Source organism: Eulemur rufifrons, chromosome 2 (genome assembly GCF_041146395.1).
Source record: "Eulemur rufifrons isolate Redbay chromosome 2, OSU_ERuf_1, whole genome shotgun sequence".
In the NCBI taxonomy this organism is placed as follows: Eukaryota; Metazoa; Chordata; class Mammalia; order Primates; family Lemuridae; genus Eulemur; species Eulemur rufifrons.
Window position 1 is genome coordinate 100,007,364 of NC_090984.1, and position 26,177 is coordinate 100,033,540.

Consider the following 26,177-nt stretch of genomic DNA (forward strand, 5'->3'; position numbering starts at 1 on the left):
GTAGACCAATCCTATTTGTCAATGCCAAAGGAATAACTAAATATTAATAGAATTCAGCAATAAATTAAAAGAATAATAGATTATGACCAAGTGGAGTTTATTTGCTGAATGGACTACTGGTTCATTATTAGGAAATCTCAGTATAAGTCGTCATTTTGTTAGATCATCATCTCTGTACATGCTAAAAGGTATTTGATAAAATTCAACTTTCCATTAAGATAGGGAAGTAAAACATTAAAAAAAAAATTCAACACCTGTTCTTTTTTTTTTTTTTTCTTTGAGACAAAGTCTCACTGTGTTACCCGGGCTAGAATGCGGTGCCATCAGCCTAGCTCACAGCAACCTCAAACTCCCGGGCTTAAGCAGTCTTTCTGCCTCAGCCTCCCGAGTAGCTGGGACTATAGGCATGCGCCACCATGTCCGGCTAATTTTTTCTGTATATATTTTTAGTTTTCCGGCTAATTTCTTTCTATTTTTAGTAGAGACGGGGGTCTCGCTCTTGCTCAGGCTGGTCTCGAACTCCTGAGCTTGACCGATCCTCCCTCATTGGCCTCCCAGAATGCTACGATTACAGGCGTGAGCCACCGTGCCTGGCCTCAACACCTGTTCTTGACCAAGTTTCTTTATGAAACAAATAGCTGGTTGTTCTCTAAAATGAAAAAATGTGTGACTCTCATTCTGAAAGCCAGTATCATCCTCACAGAGAAACTTTAAAGGCTTGCATATTAAGGTCAGGAACAAGGTGAGGGTTTTCTTTATCACCACTGTTGCCTAACATTGCTCTGGAGGGACTAGCAAATACAGTTAAATGAAAGAAAGAAAGAAATAAGAGCTATATAATTTGAAAAAGAAGGTTGTCAATATTTTGTCATAAAATGATTGCCTTGTTTCAGAGCTAACCAAAAAACAATTAGAATCACTAAGTAAATTTGGTAAGACAGTTGAATACAAAATTAAACACAATAGTCTTCACATAAAGAATTAGTTAGAAGACATAATGAAAGGAAAAATCTCATTTATCATAGCAGCAAAATAGATAAAATGTCTAGGATTAAAGAATTATACAGGATCTATTAATAAGAAATATTCAGTGCCTCTGAAGGGCTTAAAAAGAAGACTTAAATGGAAAATTATACCAGGATATATAGAAAGACATAATTAATACATGTGTGACATCAGTTCTCTCTAAGGTTTTGTTTTTTTTTTTTTTCTTTTGAGACAGGGTCGTGCTCTGTTGCCCAGGCTAGAGTGCAGCAACGTTATTGTAGCTCACAGTAACCTCAAACTCCTGGGCTCAAGCAATCCTCCTGCCTCAGCCTCCTAAGTAGCTGGGACTACAGTCATGTACCACCACGCCTAACTAATTTTTCTATTTCTGGTAGAGACTGGGTCTCGCTTAGGCTGGTCTCAAACTCTTGACCTCAAGCAATCTTCCCGCCTTGGCCTCCCAGAGTACTAGGATTACAGATGTGAGCCACCACGCCTGGCCTTACTATGTATTTTTGATAACTAGTTAACATGAATATTTTTACATATTCATTATATTTTCTTGTATAAATTCGTTTTTTGTCCTTTACCCAATTATCTGCTTGAAGATTTTTATTATCAATTTATATTATAATATAATATGGATATGAATCTTTTCTCATATAAATAGTGCAGGGTTTTTTTAATGACAAATATATCTTTTGCTCTCATTATATAGTATACAGAAAACACTTTTTGTTTTATTTGTAGGTATACTCCCAAGAGATCTTAAGTTTTGTTTTTGTTTTTTGTTTTTTGAGACAGAGTCTTGCTCTGTTGCCTGGCTAGAATAGAATGCAGTGTTGACATCATAGCTCACTGCAGCCTCAAACTCTTGGGCTCAAGATATCCTTCTGCCTCAGCCTCCCAAGTAGCTGGGATTACAGGCACGTGCCACCATGCCCAGCTAATTTTTCTATTTTTTATAGAGGCAGAGTCTCTCTATGTTGCTCAGGCTGATCTCAAACTCCTGGCCTCAAGGGATCCTCCCACCTTGGCCTCCCAAAGTACTCGGATTATAGGCATGAGCCACTACCCCTGCTATTTTAATGTAAACCAAATTGTTATTTTTAATCTACACAAGAAGATTCTAAAGTTTATTTGGAAAAATAAATGAGGGTATCCAGAAAAAGCAGAGAAATGAAGGCATACTAGGCCTACCTGATATGAAATTATAAAGCTACAATAATTAAAATAGTGAGACCTGTGGAAAGGATTAGAAAGTCTAGAAAATTGCTCAAATATATGACAGAATTTAGTTTATAATAAACTAAATTTAGTATCAGTAGACTATAGATGGATTATTTAGTAATTGATGTTAGGATAATTCGGTAGTCATTTGGGGGGGAAAAATTTGTATTCCTTCCTTATATCTGTACCCGGGGTGAGTTCCAAATGGAGTAATGATCTAAATATGGAAGTAGAACTATTAACTAGAGGAAAATATGGAGAAGAGGGAATATTATAACAAATACTGCAGTAAGGAAGGACCTTTTAAGTATGATACAAACCCTGGGCACATAAAAGAAAAGATTACTAAATTCATCTCCATTAAAAAAAATTTCTGAAAGGCAAAGAAGAAACAAAAAAACCACACCATGAACAAAATCAAAGGATGGATAACAAACTGCTAAATATATCTTCTACTCATTTCATAGACAAAGACTAATTTGCTTTATATGTAAAGAACCTCTACATGAAAATAAGATCAACAGCCTAACCAAAAAATGGACAAAAGATATAACAGAAAGTTATAGTTAACAGAGAAATTCAGATTATTCTTAAATAAGAAAATTTAAGAATGGGTCAGGTGCTAAGCACTTTGGGAGGCCAAGACAGGAGGATTGCTTGAGGCTAGGTGTTCGAGACCAGCCCAATAAGCAAGAGCAAGACCCCCCCCCCATTTAAAAAAAAAAAAAAGGAAAAATTAGCTAGGTGTGGTGGAACATGCCTGTAGTCCCAGCTACTGGGGAGGCTGAGGCAGGAGGATAACTTCAGCTCAGGAGTTGGTGGTTGCAGTGAGCTATGATGACACCACTGCACTCTCTTGCCTGGATGAGAAGGAGAGACCTTGTCTCAAAAAATGAAAACATGTACACCTTCCTCATAAGATTAATATTACAATAATTAAAGCTATATATTAAGTTAACAAAGATCAAATAGTTTGATAATATCCTAGCAAAGATGCAGGGAAATAAATGCATACACGTTGATATATAACTTTTCATTAAGACCAATTTAACAAATCCATTAAAATATTAAATACATATGTCCTGAACCTAGTAAATTACAGGGATAATCATTGCAGTATTGTTTCTAATAGCAAAAGAATAGAATCAGTCTAAATATCCATCAATAGAAAATTGGTTAAATAAATTATGGTACATCCATAAAAAAGTCATTATAAACTGGGCGTGGTGGCGCACACCTATAGTCCCAACTGTTCGAAAGGCTGAGGTAGGAGGATTGCTTGAACCCAGGAGTTTGAATCCAGCCTGGGCAACATAGTGAGACTCTGTATCTAAAAAAAATTAAAATAGCCATTAAAAAGAATGGGGCAGCTCGGATATACTGGCTACTGGTATAGAAAATTCTCCATTATATTAGTAAGAGATAAAAACCTGGTACAGAATATAGTATGCTATATTTGTATATAGTATGCTATCATTTGTGTCTGTGATGTGTTATAAACTCTGGAAGGATACACATGAAATCAGTAATAGTGCTTTCCTCTAGTAAAGGGGAACTGTGGGACAGAATGGGGAGGAAAACTTTTCACAGTATCTGTTGTGAATTTTATATCATATGATGTATTGCCTAGGCAAAGATTAATTATTTTTTGAGTTCTAGGATATCTGAAGTGCTTAATACAAATACCTACATTGTCCAGAAAGGTGATTATTTACTTTATTTTGGATTTCAAAATGGGAGAAGAATCATCTTCTGGAATAGTACCAGTAACCCAAAGTTTATGCTTAAATAAAGGAGTGCTTGCTTTCTCCTCAGTTACCTAGGGCATTTTCTATAGTTGCAGAATCTTTCTTTTTAGATGATGGATTTTTTCCCCCAAAATTAAAATAGTATTTTTCTTCACTATAAAAATGCTAGATGTTCATTGTTTTTGTTTTTTACCAAAAAAAGACATCATATAAGATTATAGGCCAGGCGTGGTGGCTCATGCCTGTAATCCTAGCACTCTGGGAGGCCGAGGCGGGAGGATCGCTCGAGGTCAGGAGTTCAAGACCAGCCCAAGCAAGAGTGAGACTCCGTCTCTACTAAAAATAGAAAGAAATTATCTGGACAACTAAAAAAAAAAAAAATATGTTAGCCGGGCTTGGTGGCGCATGCCTATAGTCCCAGATACTTGGGAGGCTGAGGCAGGAGGATCCCTTGAGCCCAGGAGTTTGAGGTTGCTGTGAGCTAGGCTAACGCCACAGCACTCACTCTAGCCCGGGCAACAGAGTGAGACTCTGTCTGGGGGGGGGGGGGGGGAAAAAGGATTATAAAGAAGAAAAGTGAAAAATGACTAGACTCTGACCACCTAAAGACAAGTCCTGTCATCTTTTCAGAAATTAATATATCAATTTCTTGCCCACTCTTCTCTCACAGTATTTTACATAAAAAGGATTATATTTTTTTCAAGCATCAACGTGTTATGCCTATACTCCATGTTTATGTGTGTGTATAAAAAATATATATATATTAATGACTGCTAAATTTCATTGGATGAAAATTTATGTCCTACCTATTAATATTTTTTGGTGCATGTTTAATTGTTTCTAATTTCAGATATTTTAAACTAGTATAATGTGGTATTTTAGGTGGTATATGGCCTTTTTCAGTTTTCATACTTACCTTTATAGCTATGGCTTGTGATACTGATTTATATGAATGATATAGAGCTTCTTGTTAAAATAAGCTCAACTTGAGGAAAAGAGGGAATTAATTTAAAGAAATGTTTATCCTATATCAAGCACAGTTGATGTAGGATATGGTAAAATTGTAAAGGTGGGATATAAACATCTAAGGTTTGGGAACCATCATTCTAAACAATGTTTTGATGAAAGTTATTGTACATAATAAGGCTGAACGCTGTGGCTCACGCCCATAATCCCAGCCCTTTGGGAGACCAAGGCACGAGGATTGCTTGAGCCCAGGAGATCTAGGTTACGGTGAGCTATGATCATGCCACTGCACTCCAGCCTGGGTGACAGAGAGCCTATCCCTTAAAAAAAAAAAAAAAAAAAAAAATTATTGTACATAAATCTTTTAAAATCTGTTTAATTTTTTTCAGAGAAGTGTTTAAAACCTATAACGTTGCCGTGGACTACATTACTGTTGCGCTCCTGATCTGGAATTTTGGTGTGGTGGGAATGATTTCCATTCACTGGAAAGGTCCACTTCGACTCCAGCAGGCATATCTCATTATGATCAGTGCCCTCATGGCCCTGGTGTTTATCAAGTACCTCCCTGAATGGACTGCGTGGCTCATCTTGGCTGTAATTTCAGTATATGGTAAAACCCAAGACTAATAATTTGTTCATTACAAAAATGCCTCACTGGCATATTTTTCTTCCTTGTCTAATTATCTTGACTTAGGGAAAATGGTAACATTTATACCCTATAGCTCTTCAGTAAATAATTAATTAGCTATAGTATCTTTTCACTTGATCTTATCCTAAAGGGGAAGAAGTCATTATAGTATCCTTTTCATATAAAGATTTCAAAATTTTTGAGGTTGAGTTTTTTTTAAATGTTTTTTTACTCCCTCCAGTTTAGCTTGGTGATGGGTTGATGGAAGGAACCATGCACTGCTGGTCAGAAGACTTAGATTCAAATTCCATCTCTAACATGTACAGTCTTTATGACCTTAGGAAAGTGACTCAGGCTCTTTGAGCTTCAGTTTCCTCATTTGTAAATTGGGAACAGTGCTTCTCTGGGTTGTAAGAGTTTAGTGAATTGAATATATATTTAAAAGAACAAGCAAAGTGCTTGATATGTAAATTGCTCACTTCATTTTTAAAATCAAAATTAGGTTACCTACTTCTTATAAGGTAACTTAAGTAGAATCACTCTTAAAAATTAAGCTTATTTAGGCAGTGTAAGATTCAAATTCTGTAACAACCAGTGTGACATGAGTCCTGAACAGTCAAAGTGTACCCCAGCATAAATAACTGAAGCAGCTGTACTGGTACATACTCTGTGGCTGTTGCCCTGCATGAAAGCCAAAAAGAGATCCGATTTCAGAGGTCAGTGTGTGGTTTCTATATGATAAGGCCATACTCTTTTATCACTGTTCATATATTTACTAAAATGTCTGGTGGCCTATACTGGGAAACCTCATCATCTCCATTTGATTGACGAAGAAACAGTCTGTGGAAATAGAATTGAAGTGGTTCTGTTCTTGTATTTGAATAATTTGTCACGGAACTATAGAATTCATATACTCGCTATGCCTGACTTCATAATGACTTTATGTTATAAAATACTTGATGGTTTGCAAAGTACTCATCTCTTATTGCTTAGCTGTGATTAAGAATGGCAGTTCTGGAGACAGAATGCCTGGGTTCAAATTTAGACTCTTCTACTCATCACTTACTGGCTGTTTGACCAGATACTCAACCCCTAAGTCTTAGTTACTGTGTAGATTAAATTACGTGTTACATATAATACACTAATACTCTTAGAGCAGTATCTCTCAGTAAATGTTAGTTGTTATTTTTTTATATAATTCTGTAATGAAGGTAGTTATGTCCCTATTTTACTGCTAAGAAACTTGGGAGTTTTTTACAGGTGAATTATTTCCCTAAGCATAAACTGTTTGATCTAGAATCTGAATTCCCAAGTCCAGGATTCTTTCTACCATATTAGGCTATTTCTGCCGTCAACCCTCTATTTTGTCTGCACATAATACAAACGATTATTTCTACAGAGCTTAGGAGATTTTTGTATCTAATATTTAGAGTAGTGATTCTCAACTTCATTTTTATAAGGTCTCAAGATGCTGTAATTTGTTACAAAGATTGTTCTGGAAATTTTCCTAGCACAATTAATTTTTATTCACTTCAATTACTTTAAAAAATAAGTGACTTTATAATTTAGCAATTCTATTAGGGAGAACACGTCATAAAACGAAAATAGTTACAGGATGTGGCAGCTTCAAACAAGCTGAAAATCCCATTATTTCAGAGCAAGACAAAATTTCCCTTATTCAAACAAATTGAAGTGTGAATGGCGAGAATAGAGATTTCTTTGTGTGTGTCTGTGTGTGTGTGTTTTATTACTGTACTATGTTACTGTTCTACAAGGAGACCTGACCACTTCAAGGCATGAAGTTTTTTTATTTAAATGCATTTAAATGACAATAATGTCAACACAAGCTATCAATTCTTCCTTTACAAATTTAGCTATACCTGTTTTATATTTTTAAATGTTTGAAATTATTTTATATTTCTATATTCTGAATTTTCATGACACAGAAAATGAAAGGGCCGGGCGCGGTGGCTCACGCCTGTAATCCTAGCACTCTGGGAGGCCAAGGTGGGCGGATCGTTTGAGCTCAGGAGTTCGAGACCAGCCTGAGCAAGAGCGAGACCCCATCTCTACTAAAAAAATAGAAAGAAATTATATGGACAGCTAAAAATATATATAGAAAAAAAAAAAAAAAAATTAGCTGGGCATGGTGGCGCATGCCTGTAGTCCCAGCTACTCGGGAGGCTGAGACAGGAGGATCGCTTGAGCTCAGGAGTTTGAGGTTGCTGTGAGCTAGGCTGACGCCACGGCACTCACTCTAGCCTGGGCAACAGAGTGAGACTCTGTCTCAAAAAAAAAAAAAAAAAAAAAAAAAGAAAATGAAAGAAAAATTGCAGTTGATGAAAAGAAGTAATGGTGTAATCAGGAAAAATTTAAGCATATTGCTTCTTCTCTGAATTACTATTCTTGTAAAATAAGCCACTTTTCAGTGCCACATGTGTTCTGAGACCTGAATGTTTGTAAAGTGCTTTTATTTGCCTGGAGACTAAAGAAATTCTAAACTTTATCATGCAGAGAGTTATTAATTATTTTGTTATATTTAAATTTATTATCCTCTTATTTCAATTATCTACATAATACTATTTTTAAAAAGGAGAAGGGATGAATGTTTTCTGTTGTGCTCTTCATATTTTGACAAGTTCAATCAAATCCCCTCTATTAAATTCCTGTCAGAGTAAAGCTTCTCTTTGTGGCTCATAGCTGTGATTTGTTTGGAAGTGACTTGTCCTCATTTCTATTTGTCATAGATTGACAACTGCCCTAGAATAGTATGTCTTGTTATCTCTGCCTCTTCCCTTCAAACTGGGAAGCCTTATTCCTAGAATCCAGTAATGATACACTGTAGACTAAGCCAATAGCAGTCAAACCCAAAATGAAATTGTTAGAGATCTTCTGTGTGGTTTTATTTATTTTGTTTAGGTGGTTTTTCCTCCACCAGTTTACCTGCCATTTATTTCATATTCATTCACCATCTTTTGTGTAAATGAAGACAAAAAATTAAACCTTTTCCTTTGGTTAATGCCTCTCTAGCACACTCATTTACAAGTTTAGCCCATATGTTTTATCAGAGGCCTTTTGTATTTTTCTCTTTCTAGATTTAGTGGCTGTTTTGTGTCCAAAAGGTCCACTCCGTATGCTGGTTGAAACAGCTCAGGAGAGAAATGAAACTCTGTTTCCAGCTCTCATTTACTCCTGTAAGTATTGAGAATGATATTTAATTAGTAATCAGCTTAGAATTTATAGGAACTCTAACATATGTACTTATGGTCATTATCATGGTGCTTTTTTCTCATCTTAAATGCACAGCATTAATGGAGCTCCTGCAGATCTCTTTTTCTTGCAAAACATTGTCTTTTACCTGACGTTGATTCAAGAGAGTCTTCAACATGAGTGGAAAGAAAGGAAATATTTAGAGGTTGGAGAGCTAGTGTTTCCATTTAAAAATTTGTTAGTCAAGAGTTATTGAACATTTATGTCTACATATATATTACAGGTGAATCTTGCCCTAGTTTATTGAAAGAATTATACTGTTCCTTCAGAATGTGTTTGTCTTTTTTTGTTTTAGAGTTATACCCTTCCTAATCATTCAGTAAATATTGATTGAACATCAACCTTATCTGTGCTGTGGAAAACCAAAAAGATGGTTAAGATACTTTGCCTTCCCTCAGAGCTCATTTGCTTACAATTTAGAGGTGAGGTAAGACAAGTATATAAAAAAGCAACATCTGAGGCAGAGTGTTATCATATTTACAAGAGGTACAATCAGAGTGCAGAGAGAGTTCCAAAAAGGGAAAATATGGCTGGGGAGTTACAGAAGGCTTGATGGAAGAGGCAGCATTTAGTTTGAAGCTTTTAAGGGTGGATGAGATTTCATAAGTAGAAATGGAAGAGTTGATTCTAAAAGTGAACTCATCATAAAAAATGGCTTGGAGTTATAAAGTGTGAAGCATCTTTATCAAATTTCAGGTGTTCAATTTGACTAGAACATGGAGTATGAAGTGGGGAGAATACTAGGAGTTGAGTTTGGAGAGGCAGATTAGGGCAAGATCAAGGATACTAAGGAGTGATTGGTTTAGGTATCTGTGTGCTGTTCAGTGATCCCTGGGGAATCAGAAGGTTCTCAAGCAGAAGAAGAATCTGATCAGAGCTGTGCCTTTGCAAGCTGGCAGTGTTGTGTAAGATGAATTGGAGAGGGTGGGTGCTGAGATCATGGGAAGCATACTAAGATGATATTGCCATGATCTACTTGGAAAATAGAGTTTGAATTATGGCATTGGCAGTAGCAATCAAGAGAAGGGCTTGATGAGAGATTTCAGAAGTAGAATCAGTAGTTCTTAGCAACTGAATATAGAAGTTTTAAGCCTGAAGGAAAGGTGATGAAGAAGAAATGTTTTCTTCTTTGAGGGATCTGTTACATATATATATATTGTGGTCCATATCTAATTTAGTTTATGGTACCTGTGGGCCATTCGGGTAGAAATTTCCAGCAGGAGTTTAGAAATGAAGTACTAGTGCTTGGGAAAAGGTTGATATTAGAGATGCAAAGTTGAAGCACATCAGCATAGAGGTGATAGTTAAGCTCTGGGAGTACATGAGTAATTCAAATAAAAGTAGAAGAGAGGCCAGGCATGGGTGTTTCACACCTGGAATCCCAACACTTTGGGAGGCTGAGGCAGGAGGATCGCTTGAGCCCAGGAGTTGGAGGCTGCAATGAGCTATGATTATGCCACTACACTCCAGCCTAGGTGAAAGAGTGAGACCGTTTCTTAAAAAAAAAAATGTTATTGAAGATAAAGAGGACTAAGGACTAAGTAAATCACACAGGATTTGGTGCCTAAGACATCATTAGTGACATTGAAGAGAGCAATTTCTGTAAAATGATAGGACCAGAAACAGTATTCCAAAGGGAAGAAGGTGTGTGTGTATCTGTATTTTGCTGATGCTGGCAGTGGAAGTGATGGTGTAGGCAGAGAACAGGTGGTGAAGGAGAGTTATAGTAAATACCACCCACTATGTCAAAGATTCCTGTCTCAGCCAGGCATGGTAGCTCACATCTATAATCCCAGCACTTTGGGAGGCTAAAGCAGAAAGATTGCTTGCGGTCAGGGAGTTTGAGGGCAACCTGAGCAAGACAGCAAGACCCTGTCTCTACAAAAAAAAATAACAATTAAAAAAATTAGCCAGGTGTGGTAGCATGGGCCTGTAGTCCCAGCTGTTCCAGAGGCTGAGGCAGGATGACCACTTGAGCCCAGGAGTTTAAGGCTGCAGTGAGCTATGATCACACCACTGCACTGTAGCCTGGGTAACAGAGCAAGACCTTGTCTCAAAAAAAAAAAAAAATCTTAACAGGCAGAGCAAGCTTATCTGCAAAGCAGGTAGAAACTGCTTTAAAAGTTCAGGAAGAGAAGTTAGGCCTAGAACAGGGAAATACCTGTAAGGAAGGAAAAGGAAGACAGAAAAGCAGAAGAGAGTGAGATATAGTGAAATATTGGGAAGATAAATTTGGGAGCATTTGTTAGTTGACCTCAGTCTTTCTGGTGAACCTGATGTTAGTCATTTGTGGAAAGTGGAACACATATGGGGTTATGCCCATAGTTGGAGACGTTTGGTAAAGTTTTAGAACAGCTGTCTGGAATGCAAGGATCTTTTACTCTGTTTCCAACTTAAATCCGTTATCAAGTGCTTACTATGTTTATTGGCAGAAAAGAGCAGATGAAGTTTTGAGCATCAACATTTTTCTCTTAGTGAACATTTGAGTGTCAGCTTCTTCCGTGTTGTATCTGGAAATTAAAATCTACTTATGTAATTTATATTTATGCATACAAAATGTTACATGAAATGTTAATAGTGAATGCTAGGAATTTAGACTAAGGAATATACTTGCAGAAGTATGGAAGTATGATCACTGAAGCAATGCTTGCATTAGGGAAAAACGTGAAGGAACCTGAGTGTCCATCAGAAGGGGCACTTTCAAATAATTATGACACATTCCTACAATGGATCATTGTGCAGCCATCAGAAAGAATGGGGTGCTCTGTATATGTCCAACTATTTTTTTAAATGTCCAAAATTATATATATTAAATATAAAAGCAAAATTTGGGCCGGGCGCGGTGGCTCACGCCTGTAATCCTAGCACTCTGGGAGGCCGAGGCAGGTGGATCGCTCAAGGTCAGGAGTTCGAGACCAGCCTGAACAAGAGCGAGACCCCGTCTCTACTAAAAATAGAAAGAAATTATATGGACAACTAAAATATATATAGAAAAAATTAGCCGGGCATGGTGGTGCATGCCTGTAGTCCCAGCTACTCGGGAGGCTGAGGCAGTAGGATTGCTTGAGCCCAGGAGTTTGAGGTTGCTGTGAGCTAGGCTGACGCCATGGCACTCACTCTAGCCCGGGCAACAAAGTGAGACTCTGTCTCAAAAAAAAAAAAAGCAAAATTTAAAGCAGTACATGCAGTTTCCTTTGGGAGACAGTGGGGAAGGGGGCTGTATATGTGTGGATGTGTCTGTGTATACAGAATTCTCATGTTTATATCCACTTCCGGGGAAAAGTACTGACTAGTGTTTTAACAGAATATAAGAAAACAGTAACATTAATCAGTACTTTTCCCCGGAAGTGGATATAAACGTGAATATGAAAGTCAGTCTTCTCAGCTATTTATTCTTTAAGAATACAGTCCTTTTGTGCATTTTTACACTCTCTCCCAGTTAAGGGTATTCAGTTTTCAAAAGGCTTTTACCCTCAGGAAATGAACGAGCAATTTTGGTTTTTATTTCTATCATCTGGCTTGAAAAATGTACACCTACTCTTTGAACTAACTCATTCTTCCTTCATAGTCATTAGCAGAGATGGTCTACTCAGGAAGCTTATCTAAAAATGAAGCTAACAATTCCTTGAGTCAGATCATTTTATATAAAGCTTTCCTTTGATTTCATATCAGTTCATAGGGTTTTATATTATGTAAATTTTTAAAACTGCATATTTTCCTATTGAGCTAAGATGTTTGGTGATAGAAAAGTGGTTTATTGGATATTTTAGTATTATTAATTCATTCAACAAATATATAATTTATGATAATCACATCAGGGGGTCACCAAACTACTGCCTACAGCCAAATGTGGCCCATGGCCTGTTTTTGTTTTATTTTGTTTTGTTTTGTTTTTTGGAGACAAGGTCTGATTTTTGCCCAGGATGGGGTGCAATAGCGTCATCATAGCTCACTACAGCCTCCAACTCCTGGGCTCAAGCAATCCTCCTGCCTCAGCCTCCCGAGTAGCTGGGACTACAGGCGTGTACCACCACACCCAGCTCATTTTTTGTAGAGATGGGATCTCATTCATTAGACTGGTCTCCAACTCCTGACCTCAAGCAATCGTCCCACTTTGGGATTACAGGCTTGAGCCACTGCGCCTGGCCTCATGGCCTATTTTTGTACAGCCTGTAAGCTAAGAATGATTTTTGCATTTTTAAAAGGTTGTTTAAAAGAACAAGGAAGAATATGTGGCTCACAAAGCCTGTATTGTTTAATCTCTGGCCCTTTACAGAAAAAGTTATCTGACCCCTTATTTTCATCGTAATATTCAATGCTAAAACAGAAAGGTTTCTAACTATATTTGTTCATACTTGCATGAAGAAGGAAAGTAAATACCTGCTGCCTTCATTGCCAAAAACAGTATAGAAATACGTGAACAGTGTATGTGATGGTTACCCTTCTGTTTTTCTTCTTTGGATCTAGTTAAACAGTGTATTGCCTGCCTGGCTTATGTTGACTTTTCATCAGTTAGTTGGGTTATCGTATAATGAAACCTGTTTGACTTCAGAAATTACAAGGCTGTGGTTTGAATAAGTAGGTTTGGCTATTACAGAATTTCAGCCTCTTTGGCTGCGTATTTCTTCAAGAAACCTAAGAATGTTAGGAACATGGATATAACTATACAATTATAGTGATAAAAAACCAGAGAGACATAGATGTCAAGTATCTTGTTTAAAATTGCTTACTGTGACCAGATTGGACCAAGGTTGCTGCTGGCAATTGCTTCCTAGTATAGCTCCATATGGCACATATTTGTATGTGCTTTTGTATTATTGTTGGTATATCTTCAGGATAAATTCTCAAAAGTGGTATTGCTGGGTTGAAGGTTGAATGCACATGTAGTTTTGTTAGACGTTATCAAATTCCCCTCCAATAGGGATTATTCCATTTTTCGTTCCTACCTGCAATATATAAGAGAAAGAAGCACCATTTTAAAGTATTTACATTGTCTCTTAACTAAAATGTGTTAGAGATACGTGTGTATATCTAGATCTATAGAGATATATTGTTATGTATATATTTCGATATAAGGGACATAGGCCAGTTGACAGTCCCCTTTATGTTCATTGCTTTTAACTTTTTTTCTCCACATTTAAAACATGGTTTAGGATTATTGAACATTCCAAAAGTGAGACATAATATGAAGGAAATTTCCTTCATGCATCTTTAGAATTAATCGTCTTCTGAGGCTTTTGTGAACCCCAGTTTGTCTTTGAATTTAATTCCAATAAGTAATTTTGGAATTGCTGACCCTATCAGTGAGGTCACACTATTTTAGGACATTCAACTAGTCCAGCTATTATTCTAGTGGTATTTTGCTTGCCTGAACGGTTTTCCTTCTGGCTACTTTTCAGGGACTGTAAACAATGATGAACAGTTTTGTGGTAGCAGCTGCAGTTTGAATACTACACTATTCAGTTTCAGAATTTTTTTTTCTGATAAAATTAAAGAGAATCATTGTTTTTAGCATACATTTATTTTTGATTGTTAAGGATTCTTAAAGCAGCATGAAGAAGATTAGTGATTTGTATAGAGAAGTAACTGACTACTACTGTCTATTCATACACTTTCCTTACGTGTTTCCAGTGCTTACCTGGAATTTTGTCTTTCTCAACAGCAACAATGGTGTGGTTGGTGAATATGGCAGAAGGAGACCCAGAAGCCCAAAGGAGGGTATCCAAAAACACTAAGTATAACGCACAAGGTAGGTGACTTTTATTTGGAAATATCCTGCTTTTTCATGGTCATTGTCATCTTACAGGCTAACAGTGGGTTATGAAGCAATCAGTGATTTGTAACCTCTTTCTTTGGTCATGGACTCCTTTGAGAATTTCTTGAAAGATGTGGTAATGCCCAGTAAATACACAGATTAATATTTAAGGAGTTCAGATACTCCAGACCCAACAGTACAGTCAAGGCACCCTAGGTTGAGATTTCTGCTATTGAATATCTAGTATGAGTATGGAAAGGTTCAAGTTGAGGCTATGATTTTTTAAAGAAAAAGTAAGCTCTCTCTCTCTCCAAACATGTAAAAATGAGAGCCTCTTATCTAACATGGCCAGAGTAACTTAACTATAATTTGATTTGAGATGTGGTAATATTTATACTGAGAAGGTCAAATATTCCAGTGGATATGACTTTCTGGAAGAGAATAATAATGGCTTAGGATAGAAGAGTGAAAGGCCCATTGTGGCTACTACAGAAGATACTAAGAACACAAATTAGAAGTTGTTATAAGAAAGAGTTGAGGAATAACAGCATAATATAAATGGTAAAGACAGGAAAATTTTTAAAGCAAAACAAAGGGCTAACCTTATGAGGAAGCTGAAAAACAGGAAAAATAAAGACTAGTGAGGAAAAAAGGTCTTGAATTGCTGTTTGTCAGGAAAGGGAGAGTTGAGGTTTTGTGTCACCAAGAAAACTGCAGGGTTAGCATTTGGGTAACTTCAGGGAGGACACTTTGAGTTGGGAATTCATATTTGGGACCCAAAGATAGCAGGCTTCATTCTGCAGTGAGCAAGGAAACAGAACAAGGTAGAGTTAGACCAGTAGTAGACCTAGTAGAAAAGTAGGAAATATATTGGCAACAATTGCTACAAGCCTGGTTATTATGTTAACCTGTGTTCAGCTATAAGGTTAATTGTCTGTGAGTTTATATGTATATGAATATGAGTGTGTATTTAGTATGTCAAGATTTTATTCTTTTGACAAGTGTTGATTGAGCACTTGTGTGCCCAGTACGTTGCCAGGCACTGGGGATATAGCACTGAACAAGATATGCGCTGCCCTTGTGGAGCTTATAAGATATTTGGGGAGACAGACGTTCAACATATTATTGCATAAATAATTAAGTTTGTAGTAGAGGAATTTTAAGTATTCTGGAAAGTCAAGGAGGGCTTCCTTGAGGAAGTGATAATAGCAGCGGAGAAAGAACTTTCCAGAAGAGGAAATGCATGGGTGAAGGCTTTGAAGTGAGAAGGCAGGATGAACTGCAGAGTCCCTCGGTGAGAGTGCTGCTGGTATTTTAGGTGGGACAGTTCTTCATTGTGTGGGACTTCGTCTCACATTGCAAGATATTTAGAATCCCTGGCCCCTCACCCACTAAATGCCAGTAGTGGCTCCAAGGCCTTGTGATAACTAAAAACTCCTCCTTGCTGGTTATTTCCAAACACCCCCTAGTGCCATCCATAGTTGAAAACCACTGTGTTAGTGAATAGAAGTTAGATCGGAACAAAAAGACATAAGGCTCCAATAGGGATGTCTGTGCAAGGGGAAAAAATAATAGGATGGAGAGATTACCTGATGTGTTTAAACTCTATCAGAGAGTTTGAGGATAAATTAATCATAGGTATTACATAGAGATCCATCAAGGGAAAAAATGAGGCAGTTATCCAGAGAAAACAAAAAGTTGTTAAAAAAAAAAAAAACAAATGTAATTATAGTATGTTCTGGCTATAGCAAAGTAGTTTAGTTACAAATACTATTTTCATAGTGATAATATTATTAATAAAGCTGAATTTAACAAAATGATGACATTGAGAAGATGGGAGGAGTTAATGAGTATGTATGCGTAAGAGGATGAGAGCCAATGCTTCATCTTCCCTCTAGGAAATGAATTAAGTGCCTAAATTAAAATATCAAGACAGAGCACAATGAGCATGCTATTTATAATTAATTAGGGAAGTAAATACCCAAAAGAAACAGCTAAAAAAAGTTGAAAGGAGGAATGAGGATCAGAGGTGAGGAGGGATGGGTCGAACAGAGGCTGCTGTCTTTATTTGTAAGTCTTACTCTTAAACGATTTTATAAACTCTGAACCAGGGAAGATTCAGGCTTTGTGGATACTTGGTTAAGAAAAAGAATACAAAACTACCAATACAAAATTGCTAGGGCTGTCCCAGAGGAAGTCTGTTCAAGTAAGAGCCCTGACATGTACAAGCTTTGCTTACTTATTCACAGTAAATTTACTTCTATAAACATGTATTATTTTTATAAAAAAGAAAAAGAAAAAAAGTGTTTTAAGCTTCATTTATGTATTAGTATTTTAACTATTTTTAATGTATGGAAGTTTCTCCAGACTGTCATGCTCACCATTTTCAATCAGATTGACAGGCATTACAACAAAGCAACTAGCCTATAAAGCAATTCACTCCTCTTCCTTTCTCCCTTCTCCTACCAAAATGAATCCACTTTTATAACATAGTTAGTCAAGCCAGTGGTGCATGCTAATAGTTAGGAAACTTAGCTACAAAGAACAGAAAAATCCAACTCAGTTGCCATAAATAAAGAATGAAATATATTCTCTCTCATGACAAGAAGTCCAGAGGCATCTATAGGGTTAATTTTGTAGCTCACTGATGTTATCAAAGATTCAGGTTCTTTCCGTCTTCCTACTCTGCCATTTCCATCTTCCTACTCTGCCATTGTTAGCATATAGGCTTGGTCCTCAGCCTCACTGCTTCTCATGGTCACCACTGTCATGCCAGGCACCATATGCAGCCAGATAAGACAACATCCAGGGCAAGAAAGTGTTTGTTTCTTCCTTGAATCTCTCTAAAGAGTGAGAAAATTTCCCCCAAATTCCCAGCAGACCTTTCCTTACCACTTATTGGCTCATACTGAGTTACAACCCCACAGCCTTAGAGCTTTCATTGGGAAGAGGAATAGTGAGATTACCACGCTTGCCTTGGGTTGGTCAAGATTTACCACCAGAGTCATGTAGTTGAGGGCTGGAAACCCAAATGAATCAGGATTCTGCCCTCAGGAAATAAGGAGGAAAATGGTGATAGGAGAAGTCACCAGCAGGCACTACTACAGCCCATAGCTTTGTGGTTAAGAGCCAGCTAACTTAGTTATTAATACAATGACAGGTAGTTACTGTGTCTGTGTAATTTTCTTAAAGGTATTAAGAAATAATACTTTATTTATTAAGTAATTTCCACTTTCTCTTGAAGGTACAGAAAGGGAGTCACAAGATGCTGATGCAGAGAATGATGATGGCGGCTTCAGTGAAGAGTGGGAAGCCCAAAGGGACAGTCAACTAGGACCTCATCGCTCTACATCGGAGTCACGAGCTGCTGTCCAGGAAATTTCCAGCAGCTTCCCAGCCAGTGAAGATCCAGAGGAAAGTATGTGCATTTCTCTATGTTGCAAAGTCATGGATTTCTTTAGGTAGCTACATTATCAACCCCTCTGAGAATAAAATGAATTGAGAGCATTACAGTCTAATTCTGTATCATATGTAGCTTTTAGTGAGAAATAGGAGTAATAGTTGATGACTTTTGTTACAGTTAAGTTTATTAGTAGGCAAAATTTTGCCCTTCATATTTTTTATTTTTTGTTTTATTTTTTAAAAGCCAGTCAAATTTAGCAGTAAGGGGTTATATACCAACTTTAGTGATGATAATGTTATTAATAATAAGTTCTGATAACCCACTACCGTCAGACCTGCCCAGATGTTTTAAATTGGCCTTTTACAGCCTGATCTTTTGGCATTTATTTTATAAAGTAAAAGATTATTTTGAAATTATTCCAGTAAGACTTCATGGCTGTAATATATTTGTCTGCAAAAATTCATTAATATATTTCACTCTTTGCTGTACTGAGATCTGTGGATTTGCATGTTACAGTCTTTTAAATTGTTATTCCTTTTGTTGGCAAGTACTATATTTTATTAATTTTAAGGAAAATCAAAGTGATTTATAATATTGGCAGAAATGCAGATATTTCTTTAGTGTCTAAGATGTGCTTCCACTTGATAGATTTAAGTTAGCACTTAGGACTTCTTAGGAACATTATCTATCAGTCATTAGAGCCCCATGGTTAGGGCTCAGTTATCTCTTCAGTTAGTCTTAGAGATCTGATGTATTGAATAAGGAGATTAGCACATTTTACAACTAAGATATCCTCAGTTTTCCTGTTTTCACAAAAGTGAAATTCAATTAAGACATTACAACAAAATATTAAGTAATTTTAAAGAAACAAACACCTAGATTCCTTAGTTTATTTAATGATTAATTTTTATTTATTTATTTTTTTTTTTTGAGGCAGAGTCCCGCTCTGTCACCCTGGCTAGAGTGCTGTGGCATCAGCCTAGCTCACAGCAACCTCAAACTCCAGGGCTCAAGCAATCCTCCTGCCTCAGCCTCCCAAGTAGCTGGGACTACAGGCATGAGCCACCATGCCCGGCTAATTTTTTCTATATATTTTTAGTTGTCCAGATAATTTCTTTCTATTTTTTTTTTTTTCCCAGTAGAGACAGGATCTCGCTCTTGCTCAGGCTGATTTCGAACTCCTGAGCTCAAAAGATCCACCCACCTCGGCCTCCCGGAGTGCTAGAATTACAGGTGTGAGCCAGTGTGCCCAGCCAATCATTAATTATTATGACCTTGACATTATGCTTCAGTTTGAGCAGAACACTTTTTATAGCTTGCTCTGCTTTTAACTGAGTCAGAACTTTCCGTGGGCATATTCATGACTTTGTTGCTTGGCTGAGTTTTCCAGATGTCAAAGTTCAGCTGCAGCCTGTGACTTTCCTACTCCTGGGGAACTAGACATAATTGCCTACTCTTACACCAAGTTTAACTTGCCTTTGCTGATATTTTTTTCTGCCCTCAAAGTTATCATCATAGGCTGGGTGTGGTGGCTCACACCTGTAATCCTAGCACTTTAGGAGGCCGTGGCGGGAGGATCGCTCAAGGTCAGGAGTTCGAGACCAGCCTGAGCAAGAGAGAGACCCCCGTCTCTGCTAAAAAAAATAGAAAGAAATTATCTGGACAACTAAAAATATAAATAGAAAAAATTAGCCAGGCATGGTGGCACATGCCTGTAGTCCCAGCTACTTGGAAGGGTGAGGCAGGAGGATTGCTTGAGCCCAGGAGTGAGGTTGCTATGAGCTAGGCTGACTCTACGGCACTCTAGCCTGGGCAACAGAGCAAGACTCTGTCTCAAAAAATAAAATATTATAAATAAATAAATACTTAAAACTTAATAAGATTATCCAAATTAAATATGGGGGCCAGGTGTGATGTCACATGCTTGTAATCCTAGCACTTTGGGAGGCTGAGGTGAGAGGATCACTTGAGCCCAGAAGTTTTAGGTTGCAGTAAGCTATGGTGATGCCACTGCACTCTAGCCCGGGCAACAGAGTGAGACCTGTCTCAAAAAAAAAAAAAAGGTGGGTGTGGAGGGAATGCTTTGACCAGACATTTCACTAAAGGAGAAATATAATGGCTAATAAGTGCATGAAAAGATGTTCAGTATCATTAATCAGAATATGTACAATTAAAAAGACTAACAATACCAAGTGTTAGTGAGGATATGAAGAAACTAGAACCCTCTTGAGTTGCTGGTGGGAATGTAAACTGGCGCAGCCAGTGTGGAAAACAATCTGGCAGTTTATTAAAAAGCTAAACCTAAACTTACCATATCTCAGCAATTCCACTCCTTGGAGTCTACCCAACAGAAAGAAAATAATCTATCCCCACAGAGTCATGCACTCAAATGTTTACATCAGCATCACTCATAATACCCAAAACCTCAAAACAGCACTGATGTCCCTCAGCTGGTTAATGGATAAACAAAATAATAGTATATCCATACAATGGAAAACTATTCAGCAATACAAAGGAACAGGCACATGCAATTTCATAGATAAACCTCAAAAGTATTATATTAAAAGAAGCCAGCCCCATATTGTATGAGCATCATATTGTATGAATCTGTTTATGTGAAATGTCTAGAAGAGGCAAATTTCTAGAGATAGAAAGCAGATCAGTGGTTGCTTAAGGCCTGGGGTAGGAGCAGATATTAACTGTAAATCGGTACACAGTATCTTACAGGGGTGGGGGAAGTATAGATTGTGATGATGGCTGTACAGCTCTGTACATTTTCCACAATCATTGAATCTTACAATGGATAAATTTTAAAAGAAATTATACCTCAGTGAAGCTGTTTTTTTAAAAAAAAGATGTCTGTCTCATAAGAGTTATCATAAGAATTGATTGGCCGGGCGCGGTGGCTCACGCCTGTAATCCTAGCACTCTGGGAGGCCGAGGCGGGTGGATCGCTCAAGGTCAGGAGTTCAAGACCAGCCTGAGCGAGACCCCGTCTCTACTAAAAATAGAAAGACATTATATGGACAACTAAAAATCTATATAGAAAAAATTAGCCGGGCATAGTGGCGCATGCCTGTAGTCCCAGCTACTCGGGAGGCTGAGGCAGTAGGATCGCTTAAGCCGAGGAGTCTGAGGTTGCTGTGAGCTAAGCTGACGCCACGGCACTCACTCTAGCCTGGGCAACAAAGTGAGACTCTGTCTCAACAAAAAAAAAAAAAAAAAAAAAAAAGAATTGATTGATTTATTACTATAAGTATTGACTGTAAGCTAGGCATTTGATAGATGACAATTATTATTGTTGTTGTTGTTATTGATCAATAACAGCAGCATCTGTTAAGATTCCAGAGTCAGTCACATAGAATCTGAAACTCCTATTGTTGAAAACCAAAAAAAGAAAGAAGCCCTAGCTAAAGCCTAAGTATATCATTTACTTCTCATTCAATGTGGGGTGGAGTAAGGCAGTGATATTTTTGAATTGTGAAATCATAGCAAAGAGTAACTTTTTCATATTCATAATCTTTCCTTTTTAGGGGGAGTAAAACTTGGATTGGGAGATTTCATTTTCTACAGTGTTCTGGTTGGTAAAGCCTCAGCAACAGCCAGTGGAGACTGGAACACAACCATAGCCTGTTTTGTAGCCATATTAATTGTAAGTATGCACTAATAAAATGTGTCAGAACTCCTAATGTCAAAACTGATTATCCTTTTAAAGGCAGGTCTGTTTTAATCCCAGGTGGGCTAAGTGTTCCAGTCCCCCGAGGAGCTTTTTAAAAACACAGTTAATGGACCTCACCTCAGTAGTTCTCCTTCCTGGCCACACAGTAAAGTCACCTGGGAGCTTTTAAAACTGTGAGCTCTGCCCGGGGATATTCTTAATTTAATTTGTTTTCATTGTGTAGTTTCTCAAAGTTCCCCAGGACATTCTGATAAGTACTTCTGATTGGGAACCACTGCTTCAAGCTCAGCAGCAAAGATGTGTATGAAATTAGTTCTGCTAGAGGTCAGTGTTAAAGAGATGAACAGGCCGGGCGCGGTGGCTCACGCCTGTAATCCTAGCACTCTGGGAGGCCCAGGCAGGAGGGTTGCTTGAGCTCAGGAGTTTGAGACCAGTCTGAGCAAGAGCAAGACCCCATCTCTACTAAAAATAGAAAAATTAGTACGTGCCTATAGTCCCAGCTACTTGGGAGGCTGAGGCAGGAGGATCGCTTGAGCCCAGGAGTTTGAGGTTGCTGTGAGCTAGGCTGATGCCATGGCACTCTAGCCCAGGCAACAGAGCAAGACTCTGTCTCAAAAAAAAAAAAAAAAATTGTTATTTTCAAATTCTATTCCTTTCCTAGAATTAGGGGATAAAATATCCACAGTGTGAGCTTAGTAAACTGTAGCAGAAATAAATGTTTCCTTTTTAGTCAAGAAGCTACTTTTTTTTCATGGCAGCTCTTCCAGATTTAATGAAATATTTGTTCTAAAATTTAACCACAAAGGAAAATATTCAATTAACTAAGTTAAAACCAAAGCTGAGCGTGGTGGCTCATGCCTGTAGTCTCAGCTACTTGGGAGACTGAGGTGGGGGAATTTGAGGAATTTGAGGTTACAGTGAGCTATATTGGCACCACTGCACTCTAGCCTGGGCAACAGAGGGAGATCCTGTCTCTAAAAGGATTTTTTAAAATCATAATTTAAAAAAATGTTAAAGTGAAGACTTGTGATTGAGTTGTTTTGCCTGAAAATGGTTTCAGAATTATGTATGAGTTTGTGTCTTTCCCATCCTCTCCACAGGGTTTGTGCCTTACATTACTACTCCTCGCCATTTTCAAGAAAGCATTGCCAGCTCTTCCAATCTCTATCACCTTCGGGCTTGTTTTCTACTTTGCCACGGATTATCTTGTACAGCCCTTCATGGACCAATTAGCATTCCATCAATTTTATATCTAGCGCATTTGCAGTTAGAATCCCATCGATGTTTCTCCTTTGACTATAATAAAATCTGGGGAGGACAAAGGTGATTTTCCTAAGTCCACATCTAACAAAGTCAAGATTCCTGGCTGGACTTTTGCAGCTTCCTTCCAAGTTTTCCTGACCACCTGCAGTATTGGACATTGGAAGGAGATATCCTTAGAAAATGGTTTTGAACATTCTTCATCATGGTGGACTGTGTCCCTCGGTGCAAAACTACCAGATTTCAGGGACAAGAACAAGGACATGTGATGGGCCAAGAAGTTGCTGTGCTCCCTCAGCGGTTTGACCCTTTGTCAAGGGAGATTTTACCAACACTGCAGACTCTCAGGACTACCATTACCAAAAGGTTAAATGAAGTGGTTTAAACCAAACAGAACTCTTCATCTTAAACTACATGTTGCAAATCAACCTAATAAATCTATATCAATTGAATTCTGAACCTTTGCAGGAGATACTGGGAGGAGAGCAGGCACCAGCAGCAAACTGGAGAGGTGGAAAGGGGCTCATGCTTCCACTTCCAGACTTCTTTGCTGCAGATTTATAATTTTTAAATAAGACTTCCCCCCTCCCCCACTTTGAGTCAAGTCATATGTGTAGGTTGATCTTGACCATCTTTGTTCTCAAGCACTGAAACTCATTACCATCTCTGGTCACCATTTCTTCCCAAGGCCAGTCTGAACTTACCTGAGATTGCTTTATCCTAAAAGTCTTAACCTCAGGTTCCAAATTCAGTAATTTCTGAAAATAATGGAAATATTGCTCAACAATTCCCTATCGTCCTTAAGTTAATTCTGGATTTTCCACCAAATTCCTAATTTTTAGATATACGTGTAGGTTCACTTGCCCCAAGATGCCTCCTCTGTCCCTCTTCCCTCCGTTCCCATGCAAGCAGTCCTCTCCTCTCCTACAGCAAGTAAGACAGCTCTGTCTTGGTAGCAGATGATCCTGGTATTCTAGGATTTTACTCTTTGATGCAAAGAATGTGTTATGAATCAGTGCTATCAGCCTTGCTGTCATACCTTCTTCCATAGCAGATACGATGTGTGCCCAAAGACAGTAGAATTAAAGAAGAGTAAAATGGCCAGTGAAGCACTTTCTGTCCTGGTTTTTCTTTTTTTCCTATAACCCACTGCCTCTGACAGTAGGTCAGAATTTGAACTAACAGCCAAAAGCTGGTGGTTTATAAGATCATGAATTAGTTGTATCAGTACAAAGCAAGAGTTTGGAGACAGCCATCACTTGGTGAGCTGTAGGAGAACCTGGGGTCGGGAGGAGAACGAGCTGCCAAGAGGGAGAAAGAAGGGGCCTCCAGTGGCCAAGGGGACAGAATGAGCTAATGGTGTGAAGGAGGAGATCCAGGTTATTCCTCAGGAACCTCACAATGGGTGCTCTGTGGTCTCCTGTCTGCCTAAACATTTCCGTCAATGTGCCTTTGTGTGACTCGGGCAGCGGAGTGGAGTCCAGTCTCTGCGCAGTTTGGTGCACAGAGCCATCAGCCTGGGGGCACATGACACCTCTAAATGAAGCCTTGCTGGGACACAACCCTCCTTTCACCACAGAGAACCCTCAGCCTTGGTGACCAGATGGTAAGCATTTGTGAGAATCTTAGTTTCCTCCTACGGCTGAAGAAAGGCTGGCTTTTCCTCTGTTGCATGCTGTTTTCTCTCCCAGCCTATCTTGTGATCCGGTTTGGGGTTCTCTTTGGAGTTTATCTGTTTTCTGTCATAAAAAACTGTTTTCCTTTTAGTCCCTTTTTCCCAGACTCACGCTTTTCCTCCTCTCAGACACATGGCAGCATGGGTGTTGTCCTCGAGAAAGCACAGCTGCAACAGAGCCACTTGAACGCCAGTTTATGATTGGAAGCATTCTTGAGTTCCAGATGTGTCTTTCATGACAAGTTTCCCTGCAGAAGAGGGTATGTGGGGTGTGCGTGTTTAAACCCATCCCGTGTAGAAAGATGGCGGTGATTCTCCTCACGTTTGAGCCCCGTCTCAGCCACAGTATAAAGCAGCACACGGAGAAGCCGTCTATTTCTTCAAATCACTGATCTCAGACACAGAACTTTTTTTAAACATTCTTTTTAGAATCAGTTCAGTCATTCCTGAGATACCGAAATGCTAGTGTTCCACCATAAAAAATAGATTTTCACTGGAGAGAAGAGTGGCAGTTTCACTGAGGATGTGCCTTCACACACGGGAGAGGGGTGGCCGTGCAGCCAGGCAAACCAGCCCTCTGAATAAAAAGGAGGAAGGCACTAGGAAGAAAAGTAGCCACTCAGTGTCTCGGTCTGACTGGCCTATGGAGTAAAGCGTATTTATTTACATACAGAAGGTCACTGTGATGACCATGGGAGTACTAGTCATGTTTGGAATATTTGTAGATTTTTTCAGAGAGGAGGGCTGGCCTTCCTCTTTTGGATTCTCACCAGGTTCGTGTGTGGTCCTAGGGTCACAGCTCTCACTCTAAAGGGCTAAATTTTCTCAGTCAGAAAAAAATGGAGAATGGGAAGCATTCTAAACAACCCGGAAGAAAATAGTCATAGTAAGCAATTTATTGATTTCACTCCAGAAGCAATAGCTAAAGGGACAGTGTTTTTACTTTTTTTGTTTGTTTGTTTTTTTGAGACAGGGTCTCTCTCGGTTGCCCAGTCTAGAGTGCAGTGGCATTATCATAGCTCACTGTAATCTCAGACTCCTGGGCTCAAGTGATCCCATCTCCGCCTCCTGTGTAGCACATAGGCATGTGCCACCTTGCCTGGCTAATTTTTCTACTTTTTGTAGAGAATGGGTCTCGCTATGTTGCTCAGGCTGGTTGGTCTCAAACTACTGGCCTCAAGAAATCCTCCTGCCTTGGCCTTCCAAAATGCTGGAATTAGAGGTGTGAGCCACAATGCCCGACTTGTTTTCACTTTTAAACTCCTGGGTCCCCATTTTTTAGTGTTCCTCTGATTTTACAAATCCTTCTATAATAAATGCCCAAACAAATAATACTTCAGTACTTCTTCTTTACTTGGCCTCAGATAACTTAATATATATGTAATATGTATTAGTATACATAATATATATTATATATGTATTATAACATGTTTTCTTGGTCATGATTTATTTACAGAATGTGAAATAGAAGTTAAACTACCCAGTAAAGGCTCCCGGGGTCAGGTGTCTACAGGAAGCCTCTGATCCCAAACCCCAGAACGAGGCTTTGTATATTTGACCATTTGTAATCTAACCC

The 26,177-nt window shown here is 38.4% G+C and overlaps 1 protein-coding gene across 2 annotated transcripts in view; it reads left to right on the top strand.

Annotated features, from left to right (window-relative positions):
• Positions 1 to 25,275, top strand: part of PSEN1 (presenilin 1) — a 65,045-nt gene extending 39,770 nt beyond the window's left edge. For both annotated transcript variants that reach the window (XM_069488495.1, XM_069488500.1), the window contains exons 7-12: positions 5,321 to 5,541; positions 8,655 to 8,753; positions 14,492 to 14,578; positions 17,829 to 18,002; positions 21,521 to 21,639; positions 22,767 to 25,275. In XM_069488495.1, the coding sequence (XP_069344596.1) occupies positions 5,321 to 5,541; positions 8,655 to 8,753; positions 14,492 to 14,578; positions 17,829 to 18,002; positions 21,521 to 21,639; positions 22,767 to 22,922 (856 nt within the window). In that variant the 3' untranslated portion in view covers positions 22,923 to 25,275. The remainder of the gene's footprint in view (positions 1 to 5,320; positions 5,542 to 8,654; positions 8,754 to 14,491; positions 14,579 to 17,828; positions 18,003 to 21,520; positions 21,640 to 22,766) is intronic.
• Positions 25,276 to 26,177: the final 902 nt, after the last annotated feature.